This window comes from Muntiacus reevesi, chromosome 17 (assembly GCF_963930625.1).
Source record: "Muntiacus reevesi chromosome 17, mMunRee1.1, whole genome shotgun sequence".
Taxonomy (NCBI): domain Eukaryota; kingdom Metazoa; phylum Chordata; class Mammalia; order Artiodactyla; family Cervidae; genus Muntiacus; species Muntiacus reevesi.
The window spans coordinates 23458706-23476101 of NC_089265.1; the positions used below are offsets into that span (position 1 = coordinate 23458706).

General features: G+C 44.4%; 1 protein-coding gene across 4 annotated transcripts in view; it reads right to left on the bottom strand.

Annotated features, from left to right (window-relative positions):
* Positions 1 to 3050: 3050 nt before the first annotated feature.
* Positions 3051 to 17396, bottom strand: part of ACER2 (alkaline ceramidase 2) — a 33022-nt gene continuing 18676 nt past the window's right edge. For all 4 annotated transcript variants that reach the window (XM_065907818.1, XM_065907817.1, XM_065907815.1 and 1 more), the window contains exons 4-6: positions 16630 to 16767; positions 11768 to 11905; positions 3051 to 7565 (exon numbers count right to left, since the gene is read on the bottom strand). In XM_065907818.1, the coding sequence (XP_065763890.1) occupies positions 7379 to 7565; positions 11768 to 11905; positions 16630 to 16767 (463 nt within the window). In that variant the 3' untranslated portion in view covers positions 3051 to 7378. The remainder of the gene's footprint in view (positions 7566 to 11767; positions 11906 to 16629; positions 16768 to 17396) is intronic.

The window sequence follows — 17396 nt, forward strand, 5'->3', positions numbered from 1 at the left end:
GACTCATGGGCCATCAATTAACACTTCTCAAACCTCAACTCCTTTCTGGTCAAACCTCACTGCTGTCCCCCACCTGCCTCCCCAGCACCGTAAATTCCTCTCTTACGTAGGGATTTCAGCAGAGTTAATGGTCTCCTTCCTCTTCAACACTCCCCACACCCACCTCACCCCTGATCACTTCTGTATTAGCATAGCAGGTGTTTGCAAAGCGATGGTTCAAACTGGATTCAGTCTTTAAATTTGGGGGGTTGTACTGATGTTTGACTTGTGTAAATGAAACTATTGATACCAAAAGTTAAATTTAACTCCAGTGGATTAAAAAACTTCCTCCAGATCACAGCTATGTAAAGTTGGCTTTGTGGATAGGGAAATATTTGGTTTAAGGTATTTGACTGATTTTTTTTTTTTAATCAGGTAAGATCAAACACCTAGTGAGTGAAGAATGACTTGGTGGAGGAATACAAGAAAGGGAAATGAAGGCAGAGAGAAGCTTGAAAAAAAATCCAGGGAAACATACTTGGGCCCCAAAAGAAGTTGCATAACTTGTGGAAGCTTTGAGACAATTACAGTGAGTGTGTGTGTGCTCAGGTGCTCAGACTCATGTCAGACTTTTTTGCCAACCCACGGACTGTAGCCCCTTGTGGCTCAGACAGTAAAGAGTCTGCCAGCAATGCAGCAATGCAGATTTTCCAGGCAAGGTTACCGGAGTGGGTTGCCATTTCCTCCTCCAGGGCATCTTCTCCAACCAGGGATGGAACCCGAGTCTCAACTGGAAAAGGCCTCACACGTGCCGCTGAGAGCAATACCCTGAAAGGCCACTAGATGGCGATAATACTCCAGGGATCGCTCCAGGTCCCCCCATCCTGGTGACTACAGCTTGCTTTGTTCACGAACATCCTTCTCTAGCCAGTGTCACCAAAGATGCCATCGTGCATTTTTTGTCACGCCATGGCCGAGTCCCCTAGCCAGCCACTTTCCCACCATCTGCCCTAACATCAAAGTAAGCTCTACTGACTTTACTGTTCTGTGTTACATTCTTAAAGATCACGTTATGGTCTCTGTGCTCAATTGTAAAGCAGCTGAATCAAATGTTTTAGCAAGAAATAAACAAGCCAATAAGCCAACAAAAACCCAGGTGTGGTTGATTCTTCTTCTTTTTGTGAGTTAATACTCAGAGGGTCACCAGGCCTGGAGGTGACCAGAGACAAAAGTGCCCACTTGAGATAAAAATAAATCTTTAGCAATTATCCTCCAATTAAAAAAGTTTAAAAAAAAAAGGTAACTCTGTAAACAGGGGAAAGGGGCTGCCAGTCCCTTTAAGGTGGGACCAGAGGAGGAGGCTGAGCTCCGCTCCAGAAAGAGCAGAGGAAGAGAACCCAAATACCATATTTAAAAACATTTTTTTATTCTGGAAAAATTTCCACAGTGCAAAAATACGGCAGATCCAGATAGCATCTTAAGGAGAGTCTGGAAGTATAAACCAGGACCAGAGGCTTGAGGATGACATAAATTTCAAATTTGTTCAACTGTTGTTGTTTTTCAAATTTGTTCAACTCTTAAGGTGTAAGTTTTCGATCCCTTGTGATGGAAAGTCCTCACAGAAGGGGGCTGGGATTGGTCTTGGAGGGCAGTCAGGAATGCTGAGCTATGGAGACCTCAATTTCACCACCAGAAAGGAGGTGAATCCTGGCTTCATGTCATGTCACACATTCTCTACCTGGATGGCTTCTCGGGACATCTGAATACCCAAGTAATTCTCTGTATGGCCATTTTCCTAGGGAGAAGACCCACTGCTTATAGCAGATTATCAAAGACCTCAGTGGCCACCCCTCATCCCCTCGTCCTGGCCAGAAAAAAATGTCTACGACCACGGCAGCACTGCTGATACTGCTGACCACTCAATCTTTCTCTTCTCATAGTCACATTATTCTTATAAACAGGATTGCCTATGAATCCCTTAATTTAAAAACAATGGTCACAGGAAATTAAGAAAAATGGATATACAGAATTTTCCTGCTAAATTAATTTACTATTTTATATTGTTATATGACCTTCCTTCCAGTGACTGGATGCACTGCAGCTTAGATGAAATGTTTTCTGCATTTGAGATTTTATATCCATCTGGCATAATTACAGACCTTTCAATAAACTGCCTCTAGGTACTTTTATACTGGAAATATGTAAGTGTATTAATTTCACAGCTCTAAGAAGAAACCAATGATTAACTAGAATGTTTAATTAGTATTAAATATACTAATTTTAAGTATGCTTAATAAGAATGATACCCAAATTCATTAATAAATGAATTTGAGCAAATGTACCTTCAGTTCAGTTCAGTTCAGTCGCTCAGTTGTGTCCGTCTCTTTGCGACCCCATGAACCGCAGCACGCCAGGCCTCCCTGTCCATCACCAACTCCCGGAGTCCACCCAAACCCATGTCCATTGAGTCGGTGATGCCACCCAGCCATCTCATCCTCTGTCGTCCCCTTCTCCTCCTGCCCCCAATCCCTCCCAGCATCAGGGTATTTTCCAATGAGTCAGCTCTTCGCATGAGGTGGCCAAAGTATTGGAGTTTCAGCTTCAATATCAGTCCTTCCAATGAACACTCAGGACTGATCTCCTTTAGGATGGACTGGTTGGATCTCCCTGCAGTCCAAGGGACTCTCAAGAGTCTTCTCCAACACCACAGTTCAAAAGCATCAATTCTTCAGTGCTCAGCTTTCTTTATAGTTCAACTCTCACATCCACACATGACCGCTGGAAAAACCACAGCCTTGACAAGACAGAGCTTTGTTGGCAAAGTAACATCTCTGCTTTTTAATATGCTGTCTAGGTTGGTCATAACTTTCCTTCCAAGGAGTAAGCGTCTTTTAATTTCATGGCTGCAATCACCATCTGCAGTGATTTTGGAGCCCAGAAAAATAAAATCAGCCACTGTTTCCACTGTTTCCCCATCTATTTGCCATGAACTGATGCAGTCCCTTAAATGTATTTCTCATAGCAGCTGTTGCAGAAATCATTTTGGAAATAAACAAACATATACCTATTCATTCACAGAAAATGCCCCCTAGGGCTTTAATATCAAACATAGCCATCACAGTCAATTCACAAAAAGAGCATAAAGTGCACAAGCTCCATTTCAAAAGGCCTTCAGTTACTCCCAGTGTAACAGAGGTTAAATGCTACCACAGCCAGTGGGCCCACTACCCTTATACAGAACACCCTATATAAAGTACAGAACAAGGCATACACCTGAAAATATGTATCTATTTGCTCTAATTACATACTGTGGTTACAAAATCCTCTCAGAACTGGTTTAACAAATAGGGAAAGCTACGATTCAAACAAGGAGTTCTTTAAAGTAGGGGCCATTAAAAAATCTGTAGGAAAATGATGTCTACAAAATCCATTGAGAATCCCAACCTAGCCCAAGACTTCTCCTTGACCAGCTGGATCAGCAGCAACCAGGCAAAGAGCTGACTATAGGGGTTCCATGTCCATTTGGGAACCAGGAGCTATGAGACAGGCTGGGGCCAGGCGAGCTTCAGCCCTCACCTGTCCCCCAGACAGAAGGTTCCACACCAGCCCCGAGCGATGAAGAGCCAGGGGAGGCTCACCCCTCAGTTCTGAAGCCTCCAGAATGGCACCAGCTCGCGTAAGCATAGTGAATGAGAAGTTTTTACATACCTGAGAAATCCCATAAATAGCATCGGTGACGGTATTTTTACAGATCCTGTGCTTGATGATCATCATGCTTAGTCTCCCAAAAGGACATCTCTGATCCACAAGGAATGTCTTCCAGGCATTCTTCGGGGGGACAGGCGCAGAGCACCCCCCAAACGTAGCCTATTACCAAGCAGATGCAGGCATCTTATCCCCAGACACCTGCAATGTAGTCACTGAAGTGCTGGCTTTACATTAAAATAATAAAAGGAGGAAACATTTTCTAAAAATCAGACACTATAAAATCAGAATCATTAACTTAAGTGATCACTTGGTTACATTAATGTTTTGTTTTTTAATATTCCAAATCCAGTTCCTGCTGGGTGTCAATCTTAGGCAAATCCTCACCAGAAGAAATATCTAATAGCCATGCTGAGTAACTGTCATGACCTAACTCCTAACTGTCAAATCTCCACCTCCTTGAATGACCAGGGGGGATAAAAAGATTCTTGATTGCACATCAAGGAATGAAATAAGGAATGTACATCAAAACCTGTACAACCATATATTTAACAGCTATTTTCTAGGACTCGTCCGTCTAAGTACAGAAGCATATCAAAAAGTAGAATTCATTATTTCTTAGGGCCCATTGATGTTAGGCTTAATTAAAAAGGGAAGACTCAGTAGTTAAGTCTTAGAATCCAGTGATGAACACTCAAGAATATAGCTAACTCTCAAATATCCCAAAACCTGTTCTTCAGGAAAAATATGACTGGCATTTATATTCTATTCAAGGTACAAAATCAACTGTCAGCTCTAAAAGGCATCTATTTACAACTGTATTAGGGAAAAAAAGATAAGAAGGAAATATGCCAAAATATGTTAACAGTGGTTGTCCTTGAGCCATAGAAATAGATTACTTTGTTTTCTTCTCGTTAACTTTTCTGTGATATCCCCCTTTTCCTTAAAAAGCATGTAGTGCTTTGAGTATTATGACTATAAATGTAAATATAAATATGAATGATGCCATAATCCAAACGAAGTAAGATTGGCATATTCCTACTCTCTTGATTTACCATCCCACACTGGTAAACATAGTGATTTCTGTTCAGACATAGAGTGAAGACTTGTCTTCCTCAAATACTCCCACCCTATTCCACACTTTTTCTCAGCCTCATCCCATTAAAATCAACCTCTAGAAGGGGGCTAGTGGCAAAGAACCCTCCTGCCAATGCAGGCGATATAAGAGACTCAGCTTTGATCCCTGGGTCAGGAAGATCCCCTGGAGGAGGGCATGGAAACCCACTGCAGTATTCTCACCTGGAGAATCCCATGGACAGAGGAGCCTGGCGGGCTGCAGTCCGTGGGGTCACAAAGAGTCAGGCATGACTGGACTGACCACTCATGCATGTGCTAGGAGGGCATTTTGTTTTTCCTAAACAAAAGTTTTCTTTCTGAAACTTAGCCATTTGTCTTGCAGAAGAAGAGAACTAGCCCTGTAAGTTAGGGCACTTACTTCTTTACTTCTAGCAGAGTCGCATTTCATCACCATTTCCAAGGTCATTCAGAACCTTCCAGGTGGCCCAGGTCAAAGCCTTTGGGGCTGGAGGTGGTGGTTTCCAAGGAACATGCCCTTCATTTCATCAGGAGAAATGGTCCCTCCTTGATGGCTGGGACAATGCTCCCATCACTGAGGAACTTTCAAGACAGAAACTAAACCTCGCACACACAAATCATTACCTACACTCTGCTTCTCCTTACTTTTTCCCATTAAAAGAGCTGGGCTTAAAATACAACCAGCTCCCTCCTCAGAGCATTTTTCTCCTTCAGCATGGATGAGAACAGAATCCATGCCTGGTGGGTCAGTCTGAAAAGAGGATGGTCTGACAGCTCCCTTTAAAGAAAACTCTAGTCTTGAAACCCAAAGGACTTAAAAGAGCAGTTTTCCAATACTGTTCCACAAGCCACCTAAGTCTCATATTCATATGTTAACGATTCCATGAGTATTTAACTCAAATACTGATTTTTAAACTACAATAAAGCAACATGGACACTCATTCCATAGCAAAACTTTCTAACCTGGAAACCACCAATTTGTTACTTTGCATTTCACTGCCTTTCATATTATTCAGGAAATGCTGCAAGCTTAACCTCAAAATAAAATTAAGCTAATAAAATACAACTTATTTCACACATTAGGTCTCCATAAAGACGCCTTACGGCCAACAGGGTTCTTCTGCTAAAATCATTTGAAAACCACAGAAGTAGAATAAAGTCATTCATTTCTAAATTCAGTTGCTCCTTGGACTTTTCACCTTTTGATCCTGTGCAAGTTCTAACGAGAGTCTGAGTGCCCAGACAAGCCAAAATTGCTACGGCCCCATTCTTAAATACGGAGATTGACATACTTCTGACCCACAGGAGAAGAACACATCTGTTCTGCCCGCTCCCGGGATGGAATGTTGCAAAGCAAGAGATGCCTGAGTTAACAGGAGTATCCCTGAGGTCATGAATCCCCACCTCGCACCTTGAAGATACATGTGGGGTCTTCCATTCAGCCCAGTGAAGAGGAGATGAGTTGCAGCCAGTGTGACTTTAGGAGAGAAGAACTTAGAGGGCAAGAGGTTTGCCCTGCTGCACCCAAAGCAGCCAGTGAATAATTGTAGCGAGCACTTAAGAAAAGCAAGTGGTCAAATAACTGAGGAAGAACCTCACCCTGTGAGAATACCGAGAGTAATTCCCACAGTAGATATCAAAGAAAGAAGAGGCAAGATGCTTGACGGTAATTTCCAGAACAGGACAGCAGACAAGAGGTTTCCAATGAGAACAACTTCTCAAGCTTCACATTTGCTCCAAATTTTGAACCAGGATCCCTACCGCGATTGTCACGGGCCTTTGGGAAGGTCACAGAGGCCAAGCAGTAAGAGGGGAGGAGTCTGTGTGTGGAACACTCACCCCTAGCTATTCTTCTTTGTATTTGAGGATACTGGGCTGGGGTGCGGTTGGGGCGGCAAACCATGTCAGCGTTTAAAGATTGTGCTCATCTTCCAGAATGGCTAAAGTGGAGTGTGGTTTTTTGGCATAGAGCGTTTTGCACGTGAGCTTCACCCGGATCTGTAGTCAAGTCTCCATCTCTCAGCAGAGGTAGCAGGAAAGGGGTTCACACGTGCATGTAAACCTCGGGTTACGGAGCTCTGCAGGGGGATGCCAGCCTCCTAGGGCACAAGCCCTGTGTGTTCTCCATTTGTCTGCTTCTGATTTAGGACGGTGGCCTGAGATGAAAAGCTCTGGCCTCTTCCATTCGACAGAGGGTCTCATCTGACGCAGGATGTGTCTGTCCCGGCAGGGTCGGCTCCTGGAACACATGGGGACAGCTGGGCCCGGAAGCAAGGCGTGTGCAGCAAGGGGTCCTCCCCTGGACGGCTCTGCCATCACCACAAAGGACGCAGCCCAACAAGCAGCTGGAGCTGCAGCTGGAGGTGACACAGAATACACACCAGAGCCCCTTGGCCAGCCGCTTCCCAGCTCTGGGCAAGCATTTCTCGGCCCAGGCACTGTGGAGTCCTGGCGGTCCACCGACACTCTAGTTAGGTCCCAAGGGAATAGAATTTTAAAAAGACAGACCCCACTCCCAACTCTGCGAAAGCCCCACCCTGGCTGGCTGTGCGGACAGGTGAAGGTTAGGGGGCAGAGAGGCCAGTCACCGCCTTGCCACTCATGTGATCTTCACCGAGGATTTCTTGCTGGCGCACAGAAGGGACACGTAGGGGACGCCGATGAAGGCCCAGCGCTCGCTGGGCCAGAACTTGATGACGGGGCCTTGCTCGGGGATCTCGGACGCAGCATCGAAGTAGGCAAAGCACACGCAGCCCAGGTAGGCGGCAAGGCAAATGAGGATGTGCCTGGCGAAGGAGACAGACGCGTGAGGGCCCGAGGCAGGGGGCTGGGCCGGACGTCCACCCCGCTCCCTCCAGGCTAACCCCTTTCCCAGGTGCCAAGGCTGGCAGGGGCCTCGTCCAGTTAAGAAGGGGTGAGGGAGCCCCACACCCCCGGAACAGCACGCAAGTGATAAATTCTGAGCCAACAAAGCCTCTTGAAATGTTCTAACACATTCCAGCCTGATAACAGGAAAAACTTCCCCATGCTTTTGGGGCTCCACAGAAAACAAGGGTTTAAGACGGAAGCACTAATATGATATCGCTTCTATGCAAAATCTAGAAAAAAGAAAAGGATATAGGGACTTCCCGGGCGCACTAGTGGTTAAGGCTCTGTGGTTCCACTGTAGGGGACGAGGGTTCGATCCCGGGTTGGGGAACTAAGATCCCACACGCCACAGTGCATGGCCCAAAAGAAAGAAAAGAGAGAAAAAGGATACAAATGAACTTATTCACAAAACAGAAACTGATTCACAAGCTCAGGGAATGAATTTATGGTTGGGGGCAGGGAGGGTGGGGAAGAAGGATAGATTGGGAGTTTGAGATTGACATGTAAATAAATAAACAAATTTAATTAAAATAAAAAAGAAAACAGAGGCATTGAGAGAATGGAAATAACTGAGCACATGGGACTGATTCTCTACTTCTCACTTTAATAATGGGCTGCACATATCTAACACCCTTTATTAGAAATAATTTTACACTGATTCATCAGCTTTTGCACTTTAGTAAGGAAACTCTTTATTTATCTTCACTGTGCTGGTAGAAAGTTTTCATATTGATCTTTATCATGGGGACCATTTAAAGGCATGTAACTTGTGCACCTTATACTGAAACTTAAAACTCCAGGTAAATTAAAGATTTAAAATACATTTAAAAAACATATTTAAAAGAATATTTTTATAAACATTCATTTATAATATTCTTTTAAAAATAAAAGAATATTTTTATAAACCTTGGAAGAGGGCTTTCTTAAAATGACACAAAGTTCTGAAACCCTACAGGGGATCACTGTGGCAGCCACATGTAATGGACGTCTCTACATTTAAAAACACATGGAACACGGGCCTCCCTGGTGATCCAGTGGTGAAGAAGCCACCATCCAGGGCATGGGACGCAGGTTCAATCCCTGGTCGGGGAACTAAGATCTCCCATGCCACGGGGCAACTAAGCCCAAGCGCGGCAACTACGGAGCCCACACTCTAGAACCACGAACAGCAACCAGAGAGAAGCTTGTGAACTACAAGAAGAGTCCACACACTGCCACTAAGACGCAACACAGCCAAACATAAACATCACACACACCCGGAATAAAGAAGGTTGTAAGAGTACTACCGGTTTGCTCAGTTGAGAACAGTGTCATTTAAGGGATGTCACAGCCACACTGTAATGCATGTAGAAGGGAGAAGGGGAAAAAAAAAAAAAAAAACTAAAGGAAAAGACTGACAGAGGTGAAATCATGAAAGTTTAAAACAGTATGGCGCAAGATGTCATTAACATACTAAAAGATAAATGGGAAAGTGGCGGGGGAGCGGGGAATAGTTGTACCATATGACAAAGAATTAAAATCCCTACCTGATGAAGAGCCCTAAAAACCAACCATTTCATAGTGTGTCTGGGATTCGCTTTATGATAATCTGGGTGGGGTGGGCAGTGGGTGAGGGTGGCAAGGATGAGACTGGCCTCTTGTAGATAATACAGAAGCTAACTGTTGCCTTTCTGGGGGCTCTATGTATTACTCTCTATACTTTTGAAAATGTTACAAATGTGCATAATAAACGGCACATAGGTATTTAACAGTAATGACTCTCTACTATGTGTCACGAAGTACGGGCTGGATATAAATTTTTAAATGCGAACACTCCACAGAGATGATAAACTTAAAAGGCACATTTCAAAAGAGGAAAGATGTAGTAAATTGACATTTGAAAGCTGTCCAACAAAATACTAACTTTTTTAAAGATATGAAAATAAAGTCTTCTCAATCAGGTTAACAAATACTTTTTAAAGTTACTAACATCCAGTATATGTGAAAGTATATCTTACAGATACACTTTTATTATCTTACAGATTTTAGTAAAATTGTGTCAGTTGGTATCTCTGGGTTTGGCAACATATTATAACCTAAGGGAACATTCAGTCATATGAACAAATACAGATATTCATTACCAATTGTTTGTAAAAGTGAAAAGTTAGAAATAACCTTAATATCCACTGACAGAGAAGTTGGTTAAATGAATTACATAGCATTACCCATATTGTGAGGTATTAACTGGACACACAAGGTGATGAAAATAATATAAATACATTGGTAAGAAAATTTGTCCGTGATTTAAACAGCAAAAGAACCAGCTTGCATCATGTATGGAATGAAGCTATTTTTGTTTTTAAAAGTAGAATTAGAGAACTAAACATCTGGAAAGATATACTGTAGGTTGTTAACAATTGTTCTCTTTGGACAGAATTAGAATTGTAAAAGCCTTTCTTTCTATACTTCCCTGTTGTTTAAATTTGTTGTAATAAATAAATATATCACTATAACTGGAACCAAAAAAAAAAAGGTTCAACTTTGGTTTGGTTTTTGGCCACACTACACAGCATTTGAGTTCTTAGTTCCCCAAACAGGGATCAAAGTTGCACCCCCTGCCACAGAAGCTGGAAATGTTAACCACTGGACCATCAGGGAAATCCCAGAAAACTGTTCAACTTTGCAGGTGGGAACTCAAAGTACACCAAATTTAGAAACAAATTAAGTTTGAACCAAAGTTACTACACTCTACTTTTAATTTTACTTAAATCACTCTGTGATAAAGGAACTTGGATCAATTAAAAACACACCAGGGGCTTCCCTGGTGGTCCACGGGTTAAGACCAAGCTTCCACTGCAGGTAATACAGGTTCAATCCCTAGACAGGGAACTAAGATCTCACACGCTGCAGGTGGAGCAGCCAAAGACAAAATAATTTTTAAAGAAAGTACTATATTTTGAATGAGATCCTCTTTACACAGGTGGATAGATTTATCAAAACTTACCAGACTACACAAAATCTGTGCATTTAATAATCTGTAAATTATAACTCAGATATACGAAGTGTATATAAATTCACTAATGTGAGTCGAGGTTGAACCTAAGAAATACCAGGCGATGGATCCTAAGACTGGAATCCCCAGCATGAGCTGCTTTGCTTTGCCTTCAGCAAACAAATCTGGAAGTCCCCAAGTCTTAACCTGAGAGCAGCTTAGGTCTCATGGTAAATAATACTCAAGTTCAAACATCCCAGGGAATTCAAGAGAATTCTTTCAAATCGAATAATCTTAGGCATCTCCTGATAGAGGTCAGCCTCCTTCCAAATCTGGATCTAACAAGTTTTAACAACTCCTTACCACTAGAATTCCTCCCTGGGTGCTCTCAACTTACAAGGAGCACTCTAAAGATTTCTTTTGTCCCTTGATATCTCACGATCAGAAGTCCTGGAGGACAGAGAGGGAAAGATGATGCTAGGTTTGGAGTTGAAGCAGTTCCCAGGAAGAAAATCACCCCATTTCCTCCTCTGCTTTCTGGGGAGAGAATCCTGCATGCTGTTTCGTAACCTTTTTCTTAACCTAACAGTGCATCCTGAGCTTTCTAAACTACAGATACTTGATCATGTTCCCCACGATTAAGCTTCTGGGCTGGTTTTATGTAACCAGCTGGGCGATCCTTAACAATTCACTCTTATTTCTCTGGACTTGTGTCTCCACCTGCCAAATGAATGGGTGAGACTGTCCCCAGGTGACCTGTGAGGCCCAGGCTGGTCGCTCAGGCTCAGGAGTGCCTGGTTCTGACTTGGGCCTGTCCTGTCCCCACGTCACATCTGTCCCCAGCCTTCCCCACATTCCCCTATGCCCTGAAGATCTAGCTAGAGCTCAGGTTACAGCTTCGATCTCCAAGCTCCCTTCTGCTTTGCTAACGGAGCTAGAGGTAAGAGACGGCACAGATAGGAAGCACAGGCAATTAGGTCATTCCGGCTCAGCCTGCTCCCTGAAACGTCCGACAGTCTTCGTGAGGAGAGGGGCGCCCAGGCTCTGCCCCGCTCCTGGGCACACTCGTGCACCCTGCAGGAGAGCAGAGAGATGGCAGAGAGTGCAGACCCTGCCTCGCCAGCCCCTGCCCCCGACGATGCGGCTCACCATACGCAGTGCAGGTAGGGGAAGTGGACGGACGACAGCAGCTCACAGAAGGCCCGGTCAGTGATCCAGCAGAAGAGGGCGAGGGTCCACCAGAGGCCGGAGAAGAGGCCCAGCTTAAAAACACGCACGTTGTCACACCTGCCAGAGGCGCAGAGAACAGCTCGGGTCAGCCGTGGTCTCCTTCTAACGCACCGGGCACTTCTCTGCCCCCTCACACCTCCCCGGCCCCCAGCCCTAACCTTCCTGGCCCCTTGGCACCAGGGCTCCCGCCCAATCCCCATCACACAGGCCCAAGGATATAAACACTATATATACCCCGATGGTTCACAAAGCCACACTCCTCACCCAGGCCTCTTCTTAACTCCAGACCTGCAAACCACACGTCACATTATGACACATCCACCCGGTGGCCAGTGTTGATCTAGATTTCACATGTCTACAAAGAGCTCCTGATCCTTTCTTCTGTTCCATACCCGTTCTCCTCCCGGCCCTCTTGGGGAAGGGTGCTTTCAGGATCTCAGGCCAAGAATTCTGGAGTAGTTGTTCTCTTTCTCACATACCTTACATCTAACTCATCAGCTTGGTGATATATATTTCAAATCCAATCTCTTTCCATCACCACCGCCTGGGTCCAAGCCCTCTGAGTTATGGCAACCACCTCCATCTGCCCCTGTTCCTACAGTCACCTCTCACCCCCCTGCCCAAGAGCCTCCCACATCTTCCCTCTTCCCAGAGGGAAAGCCGAAGTGCTCACGGCCCCAGTGTGCTGGCTTCCCTCTGCGCTCCACCCACTCCTCCCTACCAGCCCCACGTTGCCTCTGCTCATCAAAGCCCCCAGCAATCTTTGCCTTTCCTCCAAAACCCCAGGGACGCTGCTCCAAGCCTCAGGACTGGCTGTTCTGCCTCCTGGAATGCTATTCCCAGATAGGCACGGGGCTCGCCACCTCCCAGATTTTGTTCAGATGTCCCTCAGTGAGCCCTTGGCTGAGCATTGTTCCTAACAATCGCACCAGTTGTCTCCACCTCCTAAGTGACCCCCAAGCCCCCATCACCTTCTTCCCTCTAATTCTCTCTGTAGCAATGACAGCCTCGCCGATATCCTCTGTGCTTCATCTATGTATCTCCAGCCTGTCTCCCCCACCTGGGATGGGGTCAGGCTCAGGGAGGCTCTTGGTGCTCCTGAAAGAAAGAATGAGCTCTTCCACACCCTGGGGCAAAGGGTTTCTGAACAAACCCCAACAGCTCGAGGGGAACTTCAGCAGCCATTTTCCTTCCTTATTACCAAATTGCTCACAAAGAGGGTGACTTCTTTTCCTGGGGAGAAATGCCCAGAGGCAGTTGGGGGCTGAGGGCCCTTCCATCCCTCCTTTGGGGTCTCTGTCCCTCAAAGGCCTGCACCCCAGTCAGTCCAGCTCACTCACTCGCAGGAGTCTGCGTCTAACATAAATATGACCCCTTCTTGGGTGCAGATGTTATCTGTTAATATTTGCTGAACAGGTTAATGGTGTCTAAAGTCTAACTTTCTGGTACCTTTCCCAGCTGTCTGATGGAAACATAGGCAAAAGCATCAGTGAATATGGGATGGACAGCAGGCTCAGAAAGACCTGCTCAAAAAACAACCTGAAAAGCCCTGTCAGTCAGAGGGTTACATGTACCCCTTGAAAAGATTTTTGAAAAAATAAATAGAGCCCCACGACATTAGTGACTGCTTTCCAGTTTAGTGACTAAGACAGAGATCAACAATTTCCATTTTCCCTTTCTGTCCAGCATATGAACAGGAATTGAAGGCATGGAGTAGATGGGAGGTTTTAGGGGAAGGTGTAGGGAGAGAAAAGCAGACGTGAGGGTGTACCTTATGGGTTCCCTGCAGGGACAGGTGCATAGAAAAGAAGGCGCTCTCATGAGGGGCTGAAGAGGAGCTGCCGCAGAACTGGCTAAAAAAAAAAAAAGAGGAGAATGTGGTATTATAGGAATCACAGGAAAGAATGTTCCAAGGTTGAGGGGGTGAATTGTGCAGAGAGCTGGGAAAGCAAGTAAAATTCAGGAGGACTAAAAGTGATCAGTGGACGTACAACCAAGAGGGGTTTGGGTATCAAAGTGGGAGTAGCTTGAAGAATAAATGAGGAAACAGATGGAGACACCTTTTAAATAAGCATGGCTGTGACAGATGAGAGATAAAGGGTGATGGCTGGAGACAGATGTAATAGAGGCTAGGCTGGGTGTTAGAGACAATGGGAGAAATTCAACAAGCTAATGGGAAGGATCCTTTGGAGAGAGAGGGATGACACGGTAGACAATTTACCGGAGTAAAATAGGAAAAGGAAATGGAGGGGATAATCCGTAAGTAGAAAGATGGACCCTAGAGATAGAAGGAGGAATACTTCCACAATGCTGCAAGTTTTTAAGGTCATGATGAAGACTAATTAGCAGTAATGATGACTGGCTTTTCAGGGGTAAAAAATTTCAAGTATAGAATAGAAATTATTTCCCTTGTAATTACTTAAAAAGATTAGAGTATTAAAGGAAAATGTTTCCCTGCTTAAAGATCACAATTGTGAAGGAAAATTTATTTATTCTGTAAAATCTGCCCCTTCATTTGCTCTTGTTCAGCTAATGTGAATTTAAAAGTTTCCCTTTCTTTAGCCAGTTTTGTACACAATTATAGATTAAAACTAAGAACTAAAGAGCCTCTTGATGAAAGTGAAAGAGGAGAGTGAAAAAGTTGGCTTAAAGCTCAACATTCAGAAAACTAAGATCATGGCATCCAGTCCCATCACTTCATGGCAAATAGATGGGGAAACAGTGGAAACAGCGGCTGATTTTATTTTTCTGGGCTCCAAAATCACTGCAGATGGTGATTGCAGCCATGAAATTAAAAGACGTTTACTCCTTGGAAGGAAAGTTATGACCAACCTAGACAGCATATTAAAAAGCAGAGACATTACTTTGCCAACAAAGGTCCGTCTAGTCAAGGCTATGGTTTTTCCAGTGGTCATGTATGGATGTGAGATTTGGACTGTGAAGAAAGCTGAGCGCCAAAAAATTGATGCTTTCGAACTGTGGTGTTGAAGACTCTTGAGAGTCCCTTGGATTGCAAGGAGATCCAACCAGTCCATCCTGAAGGAGATAAGTCCTGGGTGTTCACTGGAAGGACTGATGCTGAAGCTGAAACTCCAATACTTTGGCCACCTCATGAGAAGAGTTGACTCCCTGGAAAAGACCCTGATGCTGGGAAAGATTGGGGGCAGAAGGAGAAGGGCACGACAGAGGATGAGATGGTTGGATGGCATCACCAACTCAATGGACATGGGTTTGGGTGGACTCCGGGAGCTGGTGATGGACAGGGAGGCCTGGCGTGCTGCGGTTCATGGGGTCGCAAAGAGTCAGACACGACTGAGCAACTGAACTGAACTGATAGATTAAAACATATGAAACTCAGGAGTTAAAATGAAAACTAGATTGCAGTGAATTCTCAAGAAACATAGCTAAGTAGAGAACATTCTATTGACTTCAGGCCTAATATCAGCCAGCATCACTGGGCTATCACAAATCCATTCAGATATCTTTATCGGCATTGTTTAATGGTTTTCCAAAGAGCTTTAAGCTCTGTTAGTGTCCTGAAATGGGTCTCTTCTTTCCCAGATCCATGAAGGGTACTCAAAGCCAACAAGACAAGACAGGACAGTCCTTCCACTGCCAGCCAGCAAGTTTATATCCCCCTTCAACAACCAGCTCTGACCTTGCCTGGTATTGCTGATAATCAAAACAATCCCCAGAGGCAAAGCAAGGGTAGAAAACATATACATGTCTCCACTCAAAACAAAGAGTGAGAGAAAGCTGATTATACACTACACAGAGAAACTCTCACAAAGGGGGATAAATACAAGACTTCAATTAAGACCATCTGTGTCTATGACAATAAGCCATGAATTAGAGTGGATTTCTAAAAGTGGTACAGAGAAAAAGCATTTTCAAAGAGTATTACAATACGGGTAGTGATTTAGATGTGTTTTAGCTGGGGCTGAATAAGACAGTCTTAAACACACACACGAGCTAAACAACTTTCTAGAAAAACCCAAACAAACTTTTTGGCCAACCCAATAATGTGTCTGGGTATCAACCTGAACTCTGCACATAGAGCTGACACAACAAAATGTTTATGCAAACAGTAAAAGGCTTTGCTTGATAGGTTGTGAGAAAGAAACAGCCTCAGGGATAGTAGCAAGGCTGCTTTGTATACAGGCATTCATTTCTTTTTCCTTCTCTGTATAAATGCAATAGCCTCTTTGGACTTTGCTTTTCTTCTTACTCTTGTCATGTCACACATATGAACTTGTGTTCATATCACATCTATTCTCCTTTTTGGGTTTCCCTGGTGGCTCAGTGGTAAAGAATCCACCCGCAATGCAGGAAACATGGGTTCGATCCCTGGATTAGGAAGATGCCCCTGGAGAAGGAAATGGCAACCCATTTCAGTATTCTTGCGGGGGAAATCCCATGGACAGAGGCGTAGGGCGGGCTATAGTCCTTGGGGTTGACTTAAGGACTAACAAACACAACACAACATTCTCCTTTCAGCAGAGTTAACTCTAGGCAGCTTGGTCTAGGCACCCGCCAGGTCCTGAGATGATCCTCCTAAGCTAGTTTTTGGATCATTAGAATACATTGATTATACTCCTCCCTTCCTTCTGAAAACGCGATTAATATTTTGAACCAAACCATCCAACCTGATCCTAATCCACAAGTCAGGGATGACTCTTTGGGAGGAGTAACTCCTCTTCAAAGGCAGTAAAAGAACCAAGAGCTGGTTTGTTCCTATCCCAAGGACAGCCTGAGGGCCAGGGATAAAGACTGGTACCCACCTCCTTAGCTCAGCAATGAGCAGCGCCATGCAGGGAACCCCCAGGGTCATCAGAGAGATGTTGTTGATGGCGGGCTTGACAAACGCCAGGCACGTTGTAACAGCAGACAGGACGCAGACCACCACCTTGAACCTGCCCCTTTGTGGGTGAAAGCAAACCAAATCCATTAGCAAAAGGGGTCGTGTTTGTTTGTTGGGTGTTGGCAAAGTACAGGCACTGATGCTGGGAAGGCAAGCTCAAAAGACATTCCACACAAAGGACCAGGAGCCTGCAAACCATTCTCCCACACTAGCTCAGTTACTTTAGGAATTCAACCTTAGGAAACAATCAGAAATGTTCAAAATATTCAGCTATGAAAACGGTTAAATTATAATCAACCTGAGCCTTTAAGGATAAGATGTGAATACTTGATTATTTTTAGCAGTACTTTTCTGTATTTTTTTCCCTAGGTGCTTTACAGCATGTTTGGGCAAATTCTTACTGCAAAGGGTCAGATAGTGAATATTTTAGGTTTTGCAGGTCATAGGTTCTCTGCCACAGCTACTCAATCCTGCCACTGTAGACAGTAAGTAAGAAAAGGGGCATGACTGCGCAACAATAACACTTAATCTGCAAAAAACACACAAGTCACCCATGTGGCCAAAGACGTAGTCTGCTCACCCCTCTTCTCCAAGGTGAACATGTATGACTTTTATAAGGAAAACAGACCATTTACAAACCATAAAGCATCCTAGATCAAAAGAAAAAAAATGCCCCATGTGCCTAGC